At 37.5% G+C, this 15,477-nt stretch overlaps 3 protein-coding genes across 4 annotated transcripts; 2 read left to right on the top strand and 1 right to left on the bottom strand.

Moving 5' to 3' along the window:
* The first annotated feature begins 1,624 nt into the window (after nt 1-1,624).
* LOC110768749 (protein TIFY 5A-like) lies at nt 1,625-2,906 on the top strand. Of its 2 annotated transcripts, none has more exons than XM_088251177.1 (3): nt 1,625-1,800; nt 1,965-2,153; nt 2,384-2,906. In XM_088251177.1, the coding sequence occupies exons 2-3, from the start codon at nt 2,007-2,009 to the stop codon at nt 2,576-2,578; spliced, it is 342 nt and encodes a 113-aa protein (XP_088107303.1). In that variant the 5' UTR covers nt 1,625-1,800; nt 1,965-2,006; the 3' UTR covers nt 2,579-2,906. The 2 variants fall into 2 exon arrangements, with proteins under 2 accessions (XP_088107303.1, XP_021828288.1); XM_021972596.2 differs by having other exon boundaries at nt 2,069-2,153; nt 2,384-2,904.
* Nucleotides 2,907-3,342: 436 nt separating this feature from the next.
* LOC110768750 (uncharacterized) lies at nt 3,343-8,572 on the top strand. The gene is made up of 18 exons (XM_021972597.2): nt 3,343-3,571; nt 4,005-4,077; nt 4,167-4,210; nt 4,659-4,701; nt 4,901-5,125; nt 5,276-5,392; nt 5,653-5,724; nt 5,865-5,909; nt 5,993-6,072; nt 6,238-6,302; nt 6,387-6,453; nt 6,591-6,704; nt 7,210-7,283; nt 7,447-7,544; nt 7,628-7,687; nt 7,778-7,846; nt 7,938-7,991; nt 8,361-8,572. Exons 1-18 carry the CDS (start codon nt 3,438-3,440, stop codon nt 8,430-8,432), a joined length of 1,506 nt encoding a protein of 501 aa, XP_021828289.2. The 5' UTR covers nt 3,343-3,437; the 3' UTR covers nt 8,433-8,572.
* Nucleotides 8,573-9,144: 572 nt separating this feature from the next.
* LOC110768718 (Topoisomerase II-associated protein PAT1) lies at nt 9,145-15,057 on the bottom strand. Its single transcript, XM_021972560.2, has 5 exons — nt 14,596-15,057; nt 13,763-13,911; nt 13,340-13,396; nt 12,696-12,771; nt 9,145-11,666 (listed from the first exon to the last, which is right to left on the bottom strand). The coding sequence occupies exons 1-5, from the start codon at nt 14,654-14,656 to the stop codon at nt 9,583-9,585; spliced, it is 2,427 nt and encodes an 808-aa protein (XP_021828252.1). The 5' UTR covers nt 14,657-15,057; the 3' UTR covers nt 9,145-9,582.
* Nucleotides 15,058-15,477: the final 420 nt, after the last annotated feature.

The following is a 15,477-nucleotide window of genomic DNA, read 5'->3' as shown; positions in this document are numbered from 1 at the left end:
GTAGTCATATCATATCACTTCTGAAGCTATGATCACTACACTTATTATTAGCCAGAAGCCATAGCATGGAGAAAAACTTAGATGCACATGCACATGCACCTATGTGTAGTTGTAATTACAAGATATAATACAAATTAATTCAGTCGTTAAAGGCATTTCAAGTATTATAATGAGATAAAAATCAGATTATTACGGGGCGGCACATAATAAAATTAGAGAAAATCAAACTGATCACGATTTGGAAATAAGAATAAGTTGAAAAGAAATGAAATGAGCATATATGATATCAGGAAGTAGCCCTTTTCTTTTAAGATTAGCAGTAATTTTAAGTGATTTTGGGCATAAACCTCCTATGTGCTTCTCCATAAAATCACTAGAAGTGATTCTCCATAGAAGTGTTTTTTGGCTCATCAAGAATCACTCTCAAACGAGCCCAAAATAGGAACAGTTGAAATCCGTAATGGCAAGCAAGCATGGCATGTGCATAGATGGTGTGACATATATAACAAAAGTTCAAAAATACTCCAAGGCTTCGCATTATAATAGAGGAAATATCACATTTTTCACACACCACAACCAAAATATCTGCCGTTCCCTACCACCTTGGTGGTTGCTTTAAAATCTCATTTTGCCTTCAAAACCAGTAAACAACCAAACAAAGCCGCAACATCTCATAGGACTTCCAACTTCCATTTGCACATGACTGAGGCTATGGCCCTTCAGCTCATGCTTTTCGTAACGAAAAGGGCAAAACAAAAGTAAATTTGAGCACGTGCCGACAATGTTCACGTGCCTAAATTGAATGAGAGTAACTTTTCCTTAGAGAGTAGTTAATTAGGCGCACGTTGGCAAATTGGCTTGAGAGTGACTGCGAAAATTAAGTACTATGATGACATGTTGCATGTGAGCCGCAATGCCTATGTTGTATGACAAGGACGTTTTGTGGAACAAGTCCCATCCCCATTCCTTTTATGTTGCTTAATTATTCATTTCTCATTGCATACAAATTTTAAATAAATCCTAATCAGGATGCAATCACTTATAAATCATGTATATCAATTACATTATAAGTATCGAGTAAGTCTAAATCATTTGGTGTTGGTGAATTTAAAAGAAGAGAAGAAATCAATAGATATTTTTGTTGATAGAGATTCGAAAGAAAAGAACACGTGTAATAATATAATAATTAAGCCACATGAAAAGTAAAAATACAATATATGAGTCGGTTAAAAAGTATTCACGTGTGATAATATGATTAGACCACGTCAAACAGGAAGATAAATAGATGATAATGGGTGAGAAATCAAGCATTATCTGTTAAGCAAATATCTTAATTTTGAGCATTTTGTCTCAATCTCTAGTGCACGCAAACCACATTTCATATAGCATCCCTACAAATTCGAGCTCCTCATAAAGTGCAACGCCTTCCTTTTATAGTAAGCAGTTTGCCACCACCAACACCAAAGAGCATGTGGAGAAGATATTTAGTGAAACTTCAAAGGAGAGAGAGAGTGTGAGTGTGAGTGCATTTTTTGACACGTGTATATCGTTTACCACGTGCGGAAATGCCTCCAACGATATTTGAAGCGCATTTGGTGCTTGGCTTATCCAACAGCCACTTCCCTCAATGTGGCCTTGAAAAGTTCTCCCTTCGTATCCTAGTACTTCTTCTCTCTCCTCTTGGTTTTTCAAATGCATTTTTAGCTTTTAACTTCTCTCTCTAGCTCTGCCGAGCATCTGCAGCTTGGACCTTGGCCTTTCTCCGATGACCACTCCTTCACCGCCGTTGGAAACTCCAATGTAAGTTCATCAATGCCACTGTGTTTTCCTGCACAAAAACTATAACAGCTTCTCGCATCCGCACGTGAGTGATTGTTAATCGTTAATGCACACGTGGACAATTTAGAAAGCAGAGCTCTTTCATTTTTATATATCATGCCAAGAAATTGATCTTCTCTCTCTAGTGTTGTTGTTTTGCTTGTGTTTGTTGAATTTTGAATTGATAGATGTTGGGAACCAAAAGGAGATTTCAATTGGCATCTCTTTCCTTTCCCTGTATCTTTCTTAGGGGCTACTGGACTCCGGACCAGCAGCAGCAAATTACCATTTTTTATAATGGCCAAGTTTTCATTAGCGACATGACTGAACTTCAGGTACTTGATGATGATCTCATAAACTAACTTCCGCATCACTCTTTCTTTTTTTCCTTTACGTAGATAGTCTGACATGTTATATTTGTGACATTAGGACTACTGACTAGATCGAGTCATGCTACGCATTTTCGTTCAACTAAAGCAAATAAAACATAATTTGAAAATTTTCATTGAAATAACAGAAACCTATCAAGTTGTTGTTTAACAACTAAGTTTTTGATTTCATGTAGGCTAGGGCCATAATTTTGTTGGCAGCTGGAGATATGGCAGAAAGGGGGATATCAAGTGTGTCAAACGCAGCGTTGCTTGCATTGCAATCTCAAATATATGGGCCTCCAGGTGTTTCCATGAAGAGGTCTCTTCAGAGCTTTCTCCAAAAGAGGAAGAAAAGAAGTCAAGAAGCTTCTCCATACAACAGCCTATAATAGCATATTATTATTATAGCATTAGCTGCAATTAATTCTAGAGATCAATTCATGGACTCTTATTAGTTATTGAGTTTTAACCACAGATCAGTTATTTGGATTTAATATGTATGCCATAATGTCAAGGCCAATGTGACATGGATTTTGCAGACCCATTTTTTTCACCATGCTAAATTGCCAATGTACAAATTTTACTGCCACAAGTAATTCGCTTATTAGTGAAAATAATTAGGTGGGTTTTTCCTCATTTGAAAAAGAAGGAAAAAAAAGCGAAATTTTTTGTTCTTTTTGTTTTTGCTTTTGATGTACATTTCTCGAACTTTTAGTACTGCCCAAATAGAATATTAATTTCAGTTAATAATTAATTGTAAATCATTGAATTTTCATATAACAACTTGAGAAATTAAGATGTATTAAGATAAAAAAAGATGAATTCACCCTACAAATAACTGGGTCATATGACTGACGTCAATGAGGTACTATGTTGAGGGGTTAGAGTGAGACGGTTCAATCTAACAATTCAATAATATCTTTATACTGAAGTTTGAATTAGACGATAATTAAGAACCCTCTCACTATAACCTCCCATTCTACCCTCCTGCTTTAAGTTTAACAGAGCACGACAACTAACTTAAGGTTACCCAGTAATTTTCTCTCACCTAAGTTTGGGTGTCCATAGAAAATTCTTGGGTGTCCTTTCAAATTTATGTTGGGCCGGGCCCATCAAAGATATACATTTTTTTGCGTGACTCATCATCCTCAATTGACTATACGAGGAGCCGGAGGGTTCTCTTCTTCATCAGTCAGTCACCAGCAAAAGCTAAACACTAACACCCAACAGTGCTTGTTTGTCAGTATTATGTCGTCTGTCAGGGCCGCAGAGAGAGAAATGCATCGAGGAGAGGACGAAGACGACGAACGACGTCGTCAGAGGAAGCTAGAAGAAGCCCTCGAAGTCAAATCGCTCAGGCGCATCATCAGCGCCTACCTCAAGTACCTCTCTCTCTCAATTCTTAAACACTCAACTTTGATTTCAAATTTGTTGATTTTCTTATATGATTTCGAAAGCTTGATGCTTTCGTCACTGTTATTAATTTCAACATCAAAATTCACAAGCTTTAAGTTTAATGGTTACTGTACATATTGTCTTTAAATGTTTGGAAGGAAAAAGAAAAAAAAACGCTTGCGGTGCTTTTAGCATTGCCACATTTTCCGCTGAAATATATATTTGTTATATTATTTTATATTCTGGTCTATTTGCTTGTGTGTAATTTCTTTATCATAATTTCATTCACTTTCTAGCTCTGCTATGGTTTTGAGCCCCTTTGATCATGTATGGTGTTGTAGCCTATTGTGCCCCTTTGTCACATAGATGTCAAATGTCTCTCTGAATTCTGATGTATTGGCATTGGCTTGGTTTATACAGCTACCCGGAGGCAGCGGAAGAGGACGTGAGAAGATATGAAAGATCTTTTAAAATGCTTCCACCATCCCATAAGGTACTAATATAAGTTCTTTTGTATCTTTCACTACCAACTGGGTTAGAGTAAGTGAGTTGCTATTACACTATCTTCAATTTTTATTGCAGGCTCTAATGTCCCACTACCCTTTAAAGTTTCAAAGACTAAGACGGTAAGTTCTCCTTGAGTATTTTCATCGCGTTAGATTTTAAGTTTCTAATATTTTGATAACAATCCAATGACTGGCACATATATGATTCTAAATTGTGACGTGTATCGGCGCAGTGCCTATGATGTAGATTTAATGGTGGAGCTAGTAAAGCTTAGAATATTAACACTATGTCCAATTTCTAGGTAAATGTGGGGGAATTTGCTTACAATTAACACAACGCCATAGTATTATAGAGTCTTAGTGTGTTTAAAAATAGCTGGTGCCTTTATTTATTTGAACTAAGGATGCCAACATAATAACATGTTGTAACGAATTCTGTGAAATAGCTTAGGGGCTTTCTGTTCTAATATAAATTTGATAAAAAAATTTATAAAATTTATAAAATTTATAAATAAATAAAAAAAAAAAGAGTTTTAGTAATGCAATTGTCTGACTGTTAATTATGCAGGTGCATTTCAGTAAATTCATATTTCATTTTTAGCATGCTTCAGGTTAGTTCCAACTTCCCTCTCATCATGTTTTCTTTCTAAAACTTGATTCACTTATTGATATTCTGATGACCTTTTGATATTGCAACACTTCATGACTTCTCAAAGGACTGACATTATGTGAGCGATTCCTCAAACTGGTGTAATTGGTATTAAGGTATCTTGACTTCTTTTTTCTCCCCAAAATTATATTACGTTGCAGGCATTTGAACCCCCGCTTGATTTGAGCCAGGACATAGATGTCCGTGATGGCCCACATCCTGAACGCGTCTCATATAACCATGATGTTTCTGGAGTAAAAAGTGTTTGCTCTTCTCAGTCTACCTCCACAAGTGAAAGAATGCATATCTCCAACTCAGATCAGGCCTGTTGTGGGGAAGGGAGCAGTGCAGTCTGCAGTCCACCAATAGGGTTGACTACCAAAAAGGTTTCTGCAACACTTACATGACCACATTAGCTGTTCATAAATGATAATTAAATGTATAAGGTTTCATCTTTGATTATAAAAAAAAATGCATAGTTTGCTTCATCTATGTCTTTTTTCATTTAGAAATTTGACCTCTGTAGATAACCACAGGAGGTAAACAATGAAGGTCATTGTGATTCCATCACTGAGCGACACACTTCAGGCGGGGAATATAACAGAGAGATGCATAACTGTGATGGGAATGATGCCATTGATTCCAATGGAGATGTACGAGTTTTGGTTTATTTCTAGCTGTAATACTTTACAACTTATTTGAACATGTTTTTGACGGATATGAACTAAGTTAATGTGTTTCTGGGTATTAAATACTGAAAATTTAATCAACTGGGACCACATTGTGCCTCACCACAACTTACTTTCTAAATGCACTGTATGTGTTGCTTTTAAATTTTTTATCCTTCCATTATTCAAAATTTGGCCAAAATTTTCAATTGAAAATTTTATCTTTCTTGGTGTTACAAATTCAGGTGTCCTCACCAACTCGTACGTGGTTGGATCCATCATTACAATTACATGTTCCGTTAGTTGATGTTGATAAGGTATGTTGGTCACTAATGTTGGAAATCTGGTTCAATGAGACTCATTTCTTTTCTTTTCTTTTTCTTTAAATAAGAAGAAATACAACCAGTACATGCGTCAAATTTAAGTTTAATATCCTATTTTCTTTTTCCCCCTACAGGTTCGTTGTATTGTACGAAACATAGTTAGAGATTGGGCGGCAGAGGTACATCATGATTTATCATTGATTTCTGGGTTCAAGGTTATCTCATCTGTGGATCCAAGTTTTACTTTATATATTTAATACAGGGACAGAAAGAACGCGACCAGTGCTACAAGCCTATACTTGAAGAACTTGATTCACTATTTGCTGATCGCTCTAAGGAAAGGTACTATTATTTTCTGTTGTGGGTTTTATTTTTTCATATGTGTCTTCCTGTCATTGTATTGTTTCTTGACCGTTGTAAAGAATAAATTACTATTTCTTAGTGTGTGAGTGTTTTTTTATTCCTAGTACTTTACTGTATATGCTAATCGTAAATTATGTTGAACAGTCCTCCTGCCTGTTTAGTTCCTGGTGCTGGACTTGGGCGACTGGCTTTGGAAATTTCATGTCTAGGTGTGTATACATTGTTCAGTTGCTAAGAATTCTGCTTTTCCATATGTTCATACTCATGGCTATTGTTTGTCAAATTCTATACAGGTTTCATAAGCCAGGGAAATGAATTTTCATACTACATGATGATATGTTCAAGTTTTATTCTCAATCAGTAAGGATGTCATGACCCTTTTCTTACCATGGAAGAGAGTTTTTAATTTTTAGCAATAAATTCTTTGTCCCATATATTTCATTTTCCTTCTCTATTCCGTTTTTTTTTTCCTTAGATGGTTTTGTTTGGTTTATCAGTTCTCGAACTGCTGGGGAGTGGACAATATACCCTTGGATCCACAGCAATTGCAATTCACTTTCAGATAGTGACCAACTTCGTCCCGTTTCAGTACCAGATATTCATCCAGCTAGGTATTGATGCTGCTACTTAGGTTCTTTTCTTTGAAGTAATGCTACGGAAGTGTCATTTGTTGGCATAATTTCAGTTCTTTAAAAGCTTTGAAGGCATTTAGCCATGAACCATCGAGTTACATTGAAGTTGAATGGATGCTGTTGATGGCATACTCTTAGAAATCAGTTTTATTAGTGGCCTAGAAAGAGTTGACAATGGTTGCCATTAATTTGTAGTAAAACTCGTAGAAACATTCCCCTCGCAATTTTTCCCCTGCTTATATCGTCACAGTTGACTAGACCATATAAACGTCTCCATTTCACTCCAATGATATGCTTTTTGTAATATGATTAATACACTTGTAAGATAAAATTTTAACATCCCAGAAAGTTTATTCTGAATTTTGATAAATTGATTTATAAAACATTGGCATACTTTTGTTTTTTGTTTTCAGTATAATTTTCTTTTCCTAAAAATTTCCATTAGGATTTGTTTTCCAATAATTGTAGATTTTCTTTCAAGCAGTGCAGGGATTACCGAAGGCTTTTCTATGTGCGGTGGTGACTTTGTTGAGGTTTATAATGATCCAAACCAAGTAGGTAAGGAAATCTGTATGTCATAATCGTGGGTTTCTTATATTTAAACATTGTAATTGATGCTAATGATTAAATATTTTGAGCACCTAGTAGTAGTAAATATCGCGAAAGATTTATCATTAACCTCTGTAGTATTTCACATGGGGTGTATTTATGTCACATACAGGTGTTTGGGATGCAGTTGTGACCTGCTTCTTTATTGATACGGCACACAATATTGTCGAATACATTGAAATCATATCAAGAATCTTGAAAGATGGTGGAGTAAGTTCCTCAATCAATCCGGATAACTATAATTTTGTTCCCGTCTTATAGCTTTATTAATGCCTTAATTGATTGGATGACAGGTTTGGATAAATATGGGTCCACTACTATATCACTTTGCCGAGATGTATGGGCAAGATGATGTAAGCTTCCTGTCAATAAAGCACATTTCGTTTGCTCACATGCTCTGAGGAGGGGCCAGTGTTTTAAAATTGTTTTTGTTCATTTTATAGGAAATGTCCATTGAACTGAGTTTGGAGGATGTGAAGAGGGTTGCTTTGCACTATGGATTTCATTTTGAGGTAAGATCATCCCAATTCTGTTTTGTTGCTTTAGCTTTAGCATCATTGGATGATCATACCCGTATAAATTGACTTCTTTCATGTACTGCAGAAGGAAAAGACCATTGAGACAACCTACACTACAAATCCTAAGTCAATGATGCAAGTAAGTCCTACCATATGAAGTGGCTTTTTTCTTTTCCCCCTCTTTTTAATCCCCTTTTACTGTAGTAATCTCTAACAGGAGCTTTGCATATACATACTCGGACACCGGTAATTTCAGATGCACCCCTTGTAGGGGCATTGCTCTATACAGTAGGAGCTCAACTAACGTCAGTAGGGTCCAAATCCAAAACAATTTGATCAGAAACAATACTGCTGGTTTTAGAGATATTAAAATATTGTCATACCAATATTTAAAGAGAGATTAAGTTCTCAAGTTGTTTAGGACTTTGAAACGTATTCAAAGCCGATGAGTTGTTGTTTTTATGTACCTTTGCTGCTTCAATCAACTTAACGTCCTTTGTCCTTGCAGAACCGATACAATGCTGCATTTTGGACAATGAGAAAGAGATCGGCAATAGCAACGGAGCAAGCCACTCCTTAAGTGCTTGACATTTCACATGCTTGCTAGCTACTAGGTCTTTGTCAAGTTGATAATTATATATAATATATATATTTCATGGTAATTTACCACACATTATGATAATGAAGTGCACTTGTCTAATTATCTGTGACTGATTGAAAGGCATTTTTTCGGATGTGCAAAGTTATTGAGATCGTGGCTAAATGCAACCCTTTTTTTAAAAAAAATTGTTCTTGATTATTAAAAAGTAGAATTTCCTTCCGGCGGAAGCTAAGAGCACAACACATTTTTTCAACTCAAATTAAAACTCATTAATATCATGCCTTATCCCATAATTTATTATTCTCGAACTAAATTCATTCCTGTCAGGTAAAAACCTTATAAACGTAGACTGTATATCCAAAATTTATAACAATCCCAGCCAAATTGGTGCACGCCCCACATTATTATTGTCACAATTTTCCATATAAAAGCTTTACCCTTTTCTTTATCTTTTCCCACCTCAGGTTGAATTAATTATTACACATTCATGAGTATTGTGAACAATTTCTTTCCAAAACTTTACCTGAAAAATGATACGTGTGTCACCCAAACAAGAATATTTGTTATGGAAAAAACCTAAAAAGACCCACAAAAATGACAATCTGAAATGCTGCGGAGCACCCAAATGGGAAGAGAGAGAGAGGGAGAGAGAGAGAGAGAGAGAGAGAGAGAGAGAGATCATGCTGACAGATACAATAACTGAAAATGAAATATCAGGAAATGAGCTGGAACAAAAGGAGTTTTGAAGGTTCTGTAAGACTACCCTGTACATTCTATCCCTATGCTTCCAGTTCAACACAGAGCACCAAAATAAAGCTCCCAGAAGAACCAACTTCCAGACTCAAACTCCCCTCCATCCAGCATTCCCATCATAATACACATTTATGCATTGACTATGAATTCACCAAAATGAGCATCACATGTTTTCTTAATTTTCAGAACAGTAAAAAGTAGTTAACAACAAATAAAACCGAAGCCTTTAAAATTACTTCGACAAGGAAGCACTCCCCTGCACTGCCACATCCCTCCTCTCAAGCAGATTCACTTTGTGAAAGCGTCTGAAATGCACACAACCACCAATGACAGATCATGTTTTTGAGAAACCTTCCGGAAAACCTGTAGTTCTCCACTATCCCCTCACTGATTCAGAGTTCATTTGACCTCCACCCCCACCGTGGGCATTAAGACCAGATATAGGCATTGACCTTTGAGCAAAATCTGACAAAAGCTTCCGTTGACGCTCATCAGTGTGAGGAAGACTTGCACGTAGAAGCTCCACAGGCATTTCACGATGGATTGCCTTGGTAGCCTCTGAACCAATAACTTCTGTGCTTTGCTGAGGCTGTGTAAATATTGTTTGTACTATAGTTTCGTATTTACTCAAGCAATACTTGGTAAGAAGACCAAAGAATTCATCAAAGGATGCCTGCCAAAGGGCACGGTTAGGCCTGCTGCAGTTTCCAGCAGCGTGAGGGTCACTTAAGATTTCGGTTGCCCTTTCAAGAACAGATTTTAGAATAATAGTGGCCCCATCTCCAGAAGGGCTCCCAAGAGGTCGGAGTGGTGGCTGCTCTGATGAACAAACTACTGCAACGAGACAAGCACTTAGTGCACGAAGATCCATACCATTAATGCATGTAGAAACTGTCTTTGCAAGATTAGTAGTTGTCTCAGCGGCTCCAGAATCAGATGGTAGGCCACCAAACAAAAACCTTAAATGCCGGAATATTGTCATACAGACAATACGGGCAAGCTCACTACCAGGGAAGAGAAGCTGAATAAACCTAGAAATGAATTTTCGGCCCTTAGGAAGAGACACTAACCGTAGGAACACAAGGTCATCCTTTGGAGCCAGCCCAACTGCTTGGCTGCCTTTACCAAGTGGGTCAACAAGCTGAAGTGATGATGCCAACCCTTCTAACAAGATTTGCCTCCTTCGCCTGAGTTGAACCCCACCATCTTGGGGCTGACCATGTTGTATAAGTCGATCAATATCATCAACATCAAGGAGGAGACAAAGGCCATCCTCAACAGCAATTCTAGCAGCAAGCATTGGTTCCTGCTCCAAAGGCTTCTCAGAGGCCTGTTCTCCATCACCAGAACCAGAGGGAGGGTCAACTTCAAGGAGGGGGCGAGGCCTACGTATGGAAGATAGGGGGATTCTCCCAAGAGAATCAACAGAACTATGAGTATGCTGATCACTACTATTACGACCTCGGGAAGGGAACTCTCTCAGATGAGATGGGCAGAAAGGGTGTTTTGACCGCGAACCAGCTGATTTTTTAGAAAGACTTGCCTGATGGTAATAATCATCGATATAGGGGTCGTTGCTATGTGTCGCAGCATGCTGCATCTTAAGAATACTCTCTATCTCTTCAGATGTCATGTGCTTAGACCTGAACTGGATCCACCCACTCTCACTTTTCTGACTACCAGCATCAGAGCCTTGAGAATAACGCTGTTTTCCTCTATGTTTAGGTCTATGATCTCTTGTGTCAGACAACCCATGCATTCCCTTATGTGATGGAGAAGGATGGGTACTATAAAGTTGAGACTGCATTGCTGCAAAATGGGCCAAAGACGGCTGAACCGAATGGTGCAATCTCTGCTGTTGTAACTGCTGCTGAGCTGACAGTAATTGTGGGGACAGAAGTCCATTTTGATGAGGGTGCTGTTGCTGCAGTATATTGTTTATGATGCTGGAATGATCCCCATGCAATACTCCAGAATGGGTGGCCCAATGATTTTGTGCCCTGCTATTGAAAGGAAGGCCAGGGTTGGTAAACTGAGGCATGTTCCCTCCATAATGCAACCCATGAGGTAAACCAGCCATAAGAAGATTAGAGTTAGATAAAGGAGAAAGGTTTGGAGCAGAAAAGGGCAACTGGGAACCACCAGCAAGAGTAGAAATATTCAGCTGGTGGTGTGGTGAACCCTGCTGGGACCTGTTTCCAGGAGGTGGGAATGATGTGAACGTTGATTTGGGCATTAAAATTGGTTCACTGGTGAAGTGATGCTGGACTGGCTGCTGCTCGGGGTATGAGGATGTTCTGTACAAAGGTTTTGGCTGTTTTGATTCGGAAAATCGGGCAGAAGAAGGCTGGGGCTGTGACGACCACCTCTTACCTTCCTGGGAACTTTCTGTATCAAACATATGCTGATCTAACCAGTTACTGATATCTCCATCTTGGGCCCAATCAGCAGCAGATGAACCTGAACAGAACTCCGCGTTAAATAAAACAGAAATAAAATTCCGAAAGCTGGAGTTGTAAGGAATAAGTGCTATTTACATTACATCAAAAATGGAAGAAATCAAGCACACCATGAGGTCCAAAGAAGTGATTTAATTTAGACTGAGATCAAAGGAGCGGGTATAATAACCATACTAATAGTTCAACACCAAAGAAACATAATGACTTGCAATCTAACTGCTGCTGTTTTTAGCCTAGTTACTTCTATATTTTGGATACTTTAACATTGTATACTACAAAGAGCCAATAATCAACTAAATCTTTATATTAAATCTTCAGCATGCAAGTCAAAACCCTGGTTCCACACATAAATCTAGAAGAACCCAGTCTTATCATGTCATAAATAGGACAAAAGCCTCTCCTAGATGCAAACATAACTTCAATCATACACTAATCAAAGCGCTAATTGTCCAGCACATGAGACTGATCTGACATTAAGAGTTTATTTAAGAAAAAAAACTAGAGCACAATTGTAGAATGAATAAAACCAATAGCCCAAGAAGTTAACTTCGAAGCACCAGGATGAGTATTTTAGATATTAAATAATAACAAATAATTTGCAAACCAATTTTCTAAAGGTAAAAGAACCATTGAGTTTAAGCCAGAGTTGTACAATTTTTATCGTTTTAATATTCTGATAACACAAGTGCATTCAGGTTTCAATTTGATGCACTGTAGACTAAAATACGTCCCTCTGATGTTAACAGAGGTAATACAATCTGTGCAGCGCATGTTCAACTAATTCATTTTTGCTAATTATATTATCTAGCATTGAAAATAGAAAAGTGCAACGGAAGTCTTCCAAAACCAACATAAATTTTTTGCTATAAAATGATTGAGATGCGGGTACATAAGAATACAATCTCAAATGAGATCACCAGAAGTTTAAAGCCTTATCACATAACAAAGGAATAAATCCAAACCAAGAACGCAAGCATGACAAACCTAAGCACCATCATAACATAACAAAAGTTGACAGTTTGTTACTCACTTTCCCGTGAAAAGGATCCAGAACCTCTGTCTCCTATAACTCCTGGATGTCTTGGTCCCGTTACAACTTTGTTCAACTATGTAAAAGAAGAAGAAGAAAAAATTCATTATTAAGAATTAGTGGGGAGAGAATGGACAATGAAGATGAACATATAAGGAAAATGCACACAACAGACAGCAAAAGACAAAGCGTTCTCCAAAAACAAAACAAAAACCACTGCTACTTTTGAAATTTTGAGTTTGAGAGACAAACAGATTCATTGATCATAGCAATCACAATTAAGCATAAAATTACATTGAAGGAAAAAAAACATATTCTGCTACATTCAAACAAGTGAATTTACTGGGTAGAAACCATCATCAGTGAATAGTAACTACCAGCAGATAATATTCTGGATGAAAATTATAGCTGTATCATTACTGTCTTTTCTTTGATATAATCATCAGCAATGCAGCATAAGAAATAGAATCTCAAGACAAATAAAAGTAGACAAATATTAAGATATTGAAGAAAATTTCCTAACTTCAATCACATGCTTGCGTATACATATGAGCAAAAACATACTGATTAAAGTATCTCATAACTAATGTCATGCAGACACAAACTCAAACTGCTTGCAAATCATCAAAATTAAGAAAGCTCACCTTTGCAAAAGTACTTGCCAAATCATCCACGTCAGATAAAGATCCCAAACCTAGACCCTAAATGCAAAAATAAATATCAATGTCAATAAACAGGTTTTATATCACTGAAAGCTAAAAGTCACCAATACAGAGCCTACAACATATGTTCATTATACTAAATAGACAATAAACTCAAACTTCATCACAATGAAAAAAAAATTAGGGAAATGGTTGCCCATACCATAGCATCAAGCCTAAAGTAAGAGTACTCAGCATGAACTATGCAAAACATATGCACACCAGTTGTAGTGGCAAGTGAACAATATTTAGTGTGAAAAAGTGTAAAAAGGTCTAATGGACCTTACATGCAAATTGAACAAAATCAGCTATTGCACAGTTGGCCTTAGAGTTTATATTAAGATTAACGGGGAAAAGTAATCTAACCTCATCCTTCTCAAATAAATGGTACTCATTATCAACAGGGCCAAATAAAGGTTTTCTGTCTTCCTCATCTTCCAAACCCCCCAACTCAACTTCTTCCACCAATTTTTGACCGAAAAATTCGTATTGTGAGGCATCAAAGAGTTTATTATCTGTATGACAATCAAAACAAAGTTAGACATTCAAATCAAGAGAGCTACATCAATGATATATAAACGAGTAAAGCTGCAAAAAATAACCATCCATGTCATACCCCCAACATTAATTTCCCATACATTTCACACCACAATGTCAGCTAAATTTTCAATCATTCTCATAAACTAGTCTTATGAATTCAGTCAGGACAAGAACCTTGGCCAGGGTCATACAGCTTCAACTCATCCATAAAGCAAAATTAAGCTAAAACTAATTGACAATAAGAAGTAAAGTCCCAGGAAAAATAATTAGGCAACCAAAAAATACATTCATGGACAGAGCTCATAATCATCAACTCCAAACTTCGACTTGAATACCAATCTTCCCAACAAGCTACAGAAGCAAGTTGAAAGGTAAATTCAAACCCATCAAATCAAGTCCAAACTAAAACACATAATCCCAACTAGAAAGAATTTCCTAACAAACAATCAGAAAGCAAAAAAAAAAAAACCTAGATTTTTTTTTCATTTTGTGTGAGAAAAGATAGGAAAAAGAAAAGAGAATCTCATGCCATTTGTTTCCTCAAACTAAAAAAGACATTTAAACATTTATGATTTTCTTTCCTTCCACTTTCTCAGCATACAAAAAACCTCTTAATGCGAAGAAAAAAAAACTACAGATCTTGAAGGTTAAAAAGAAACCTGAGGAACCTGAGGAACTCTCAAGAAAGTCCCTAAAATCTGCGCCATTAGATCTCTCCATATTTACAGAACAACCAACAGCGTCCGCGACCCTAGAATTCGAAGCCCCGGTGCAGAATCGAAAACGACGTCGTCTTGCTCCGGATCAGCATCAACACAAAAAGCCGAAACTCGAGGGCTTCATTTGGAGATTTACGTGGTGGACGGAGACAAGGGCGAAGAAAAATGGGGATGGCAGGTAGTGTAAATAGTAGAGAAATCGTAGGGCCAAAGTCGGAGAGGTCACGAAAAAGGGTAAACCCCTCTCAGAAGAGAGAGGGATATAGAGAGAGAGAGGGTTATGAGGTTAGGTCATTTTGCAGCACCGCGAATGAAGAAGACGACTTTCGCATTCGCACACGTGCTTCCTCCAGAGAATGGCGGTGAGCAAACACGCAGAGAGAGGTGGCGGCCTCTGATTGGCTCAGCTCAAACTGTTTCTTTCTGTATTAAAGCTCGGATATTCGGACTTCGGAGGCCCGATATGGATCCTTGGGTCCGGGTCCGCCTTCCTACCAATGAAGGAGTTACGCGTGTCTCGGTGTGACAATGGCACTTGACCTTGACTTGGAGAGAGCATTAGAATGTAAGGGCTCCACGGTGAGATTAGGTGACACGTCATCGTGTTGCAAGAGGATATTCTCTGTGGCTAGGATTTAGAGAAGAATATGGGAAACGGTGCCGTTGTGGTGGACATTCAAATTTTGCTATGACATTTTTCAAAGGAAGTGTTGGTTTTCTTGGAAATTTTCTCATGTTCATGAAACGTGCAAGAAGGGGAATCAGAAATGATGATTAGGGCAGGGCTAATAGTCTCCTGTAAGCAAGAGAAATTGGGTAAGG

This window comes from Prunus avium, chromosome 3 (assembly GCF_965620075.1).
Source record: "Prunus avium chromosome 3, drPruAviu1.hap1.1, whole genome shotgun sequence".
NCBI lineage: Eukaryota > Viridiplantae > Streptophyta > Magnoliopsida > Rosales > Rosaceae > Prunus > Prunus avium.
Note: the sequence above shows the minus strand (reverse complement) of the source record. Positions and strands in the feature narration are given on the sequence as shown.

Bases quoted from the DNA above. Each gene is read 5' to 3' on its own strand.
- LOC110768749 (XM_088251177.1), top strand. From the start codon at position 2,007: ATGTTGGGAACCAAAAGGAGATTTCAATTGGCATCTCTTTCCTTTCCC. The intron at 2,154-2,383 runs GTACTTGATGAT...GATTTCATGTAG, and splicing joins GCGACATGACTGAACTTCAG to GCTAGGGCCATAATTTTGTT.
- LOC110768750 (XM_021972597.2), top strand. From the start codon at position 3,438: ATGTCGTCTGTCAGGGCCGCAGAGAGAGAAATGCATCGAGGAGAGGAC. The intron at 3,572-4,004 runs GTACCTCTCTCT...TGGTTTATACAG, and splicing joins ATCATCAGCGCCTACCTCAA to CTACCCGGAGGCAGCGGAAG. The intron at 6,705-7,209 runs GTATTGATGCTG...TCTTTCAAGCAG, and splicing joins CCAGATATTCATCCAGCTAG to TGCAGGGATTACCGAAGGCT.
- LOC110768718 (XM_021972560.2), bottom strand. From the start codon at position 14,656: ATGGAGAGATCTAATGGCGCAGATTTTAGGGACTTTCTTGAGAGTTCC. The intron at 13,912-14,595 runs GTTTCTTTTTAA...ATTGTCATACAG, and splicing joins GAGTTCCTCAGGTTCCTCAG to ATAATAAACTCTTTGATGCC. The intron at 11,667-12,695 runs GTGAGTAACAAA...AGTTCTGTTCAG, and splicing joins TGGATCCTTTTCACGGGAAA to GTTCATCTGCTGCTGATTGG.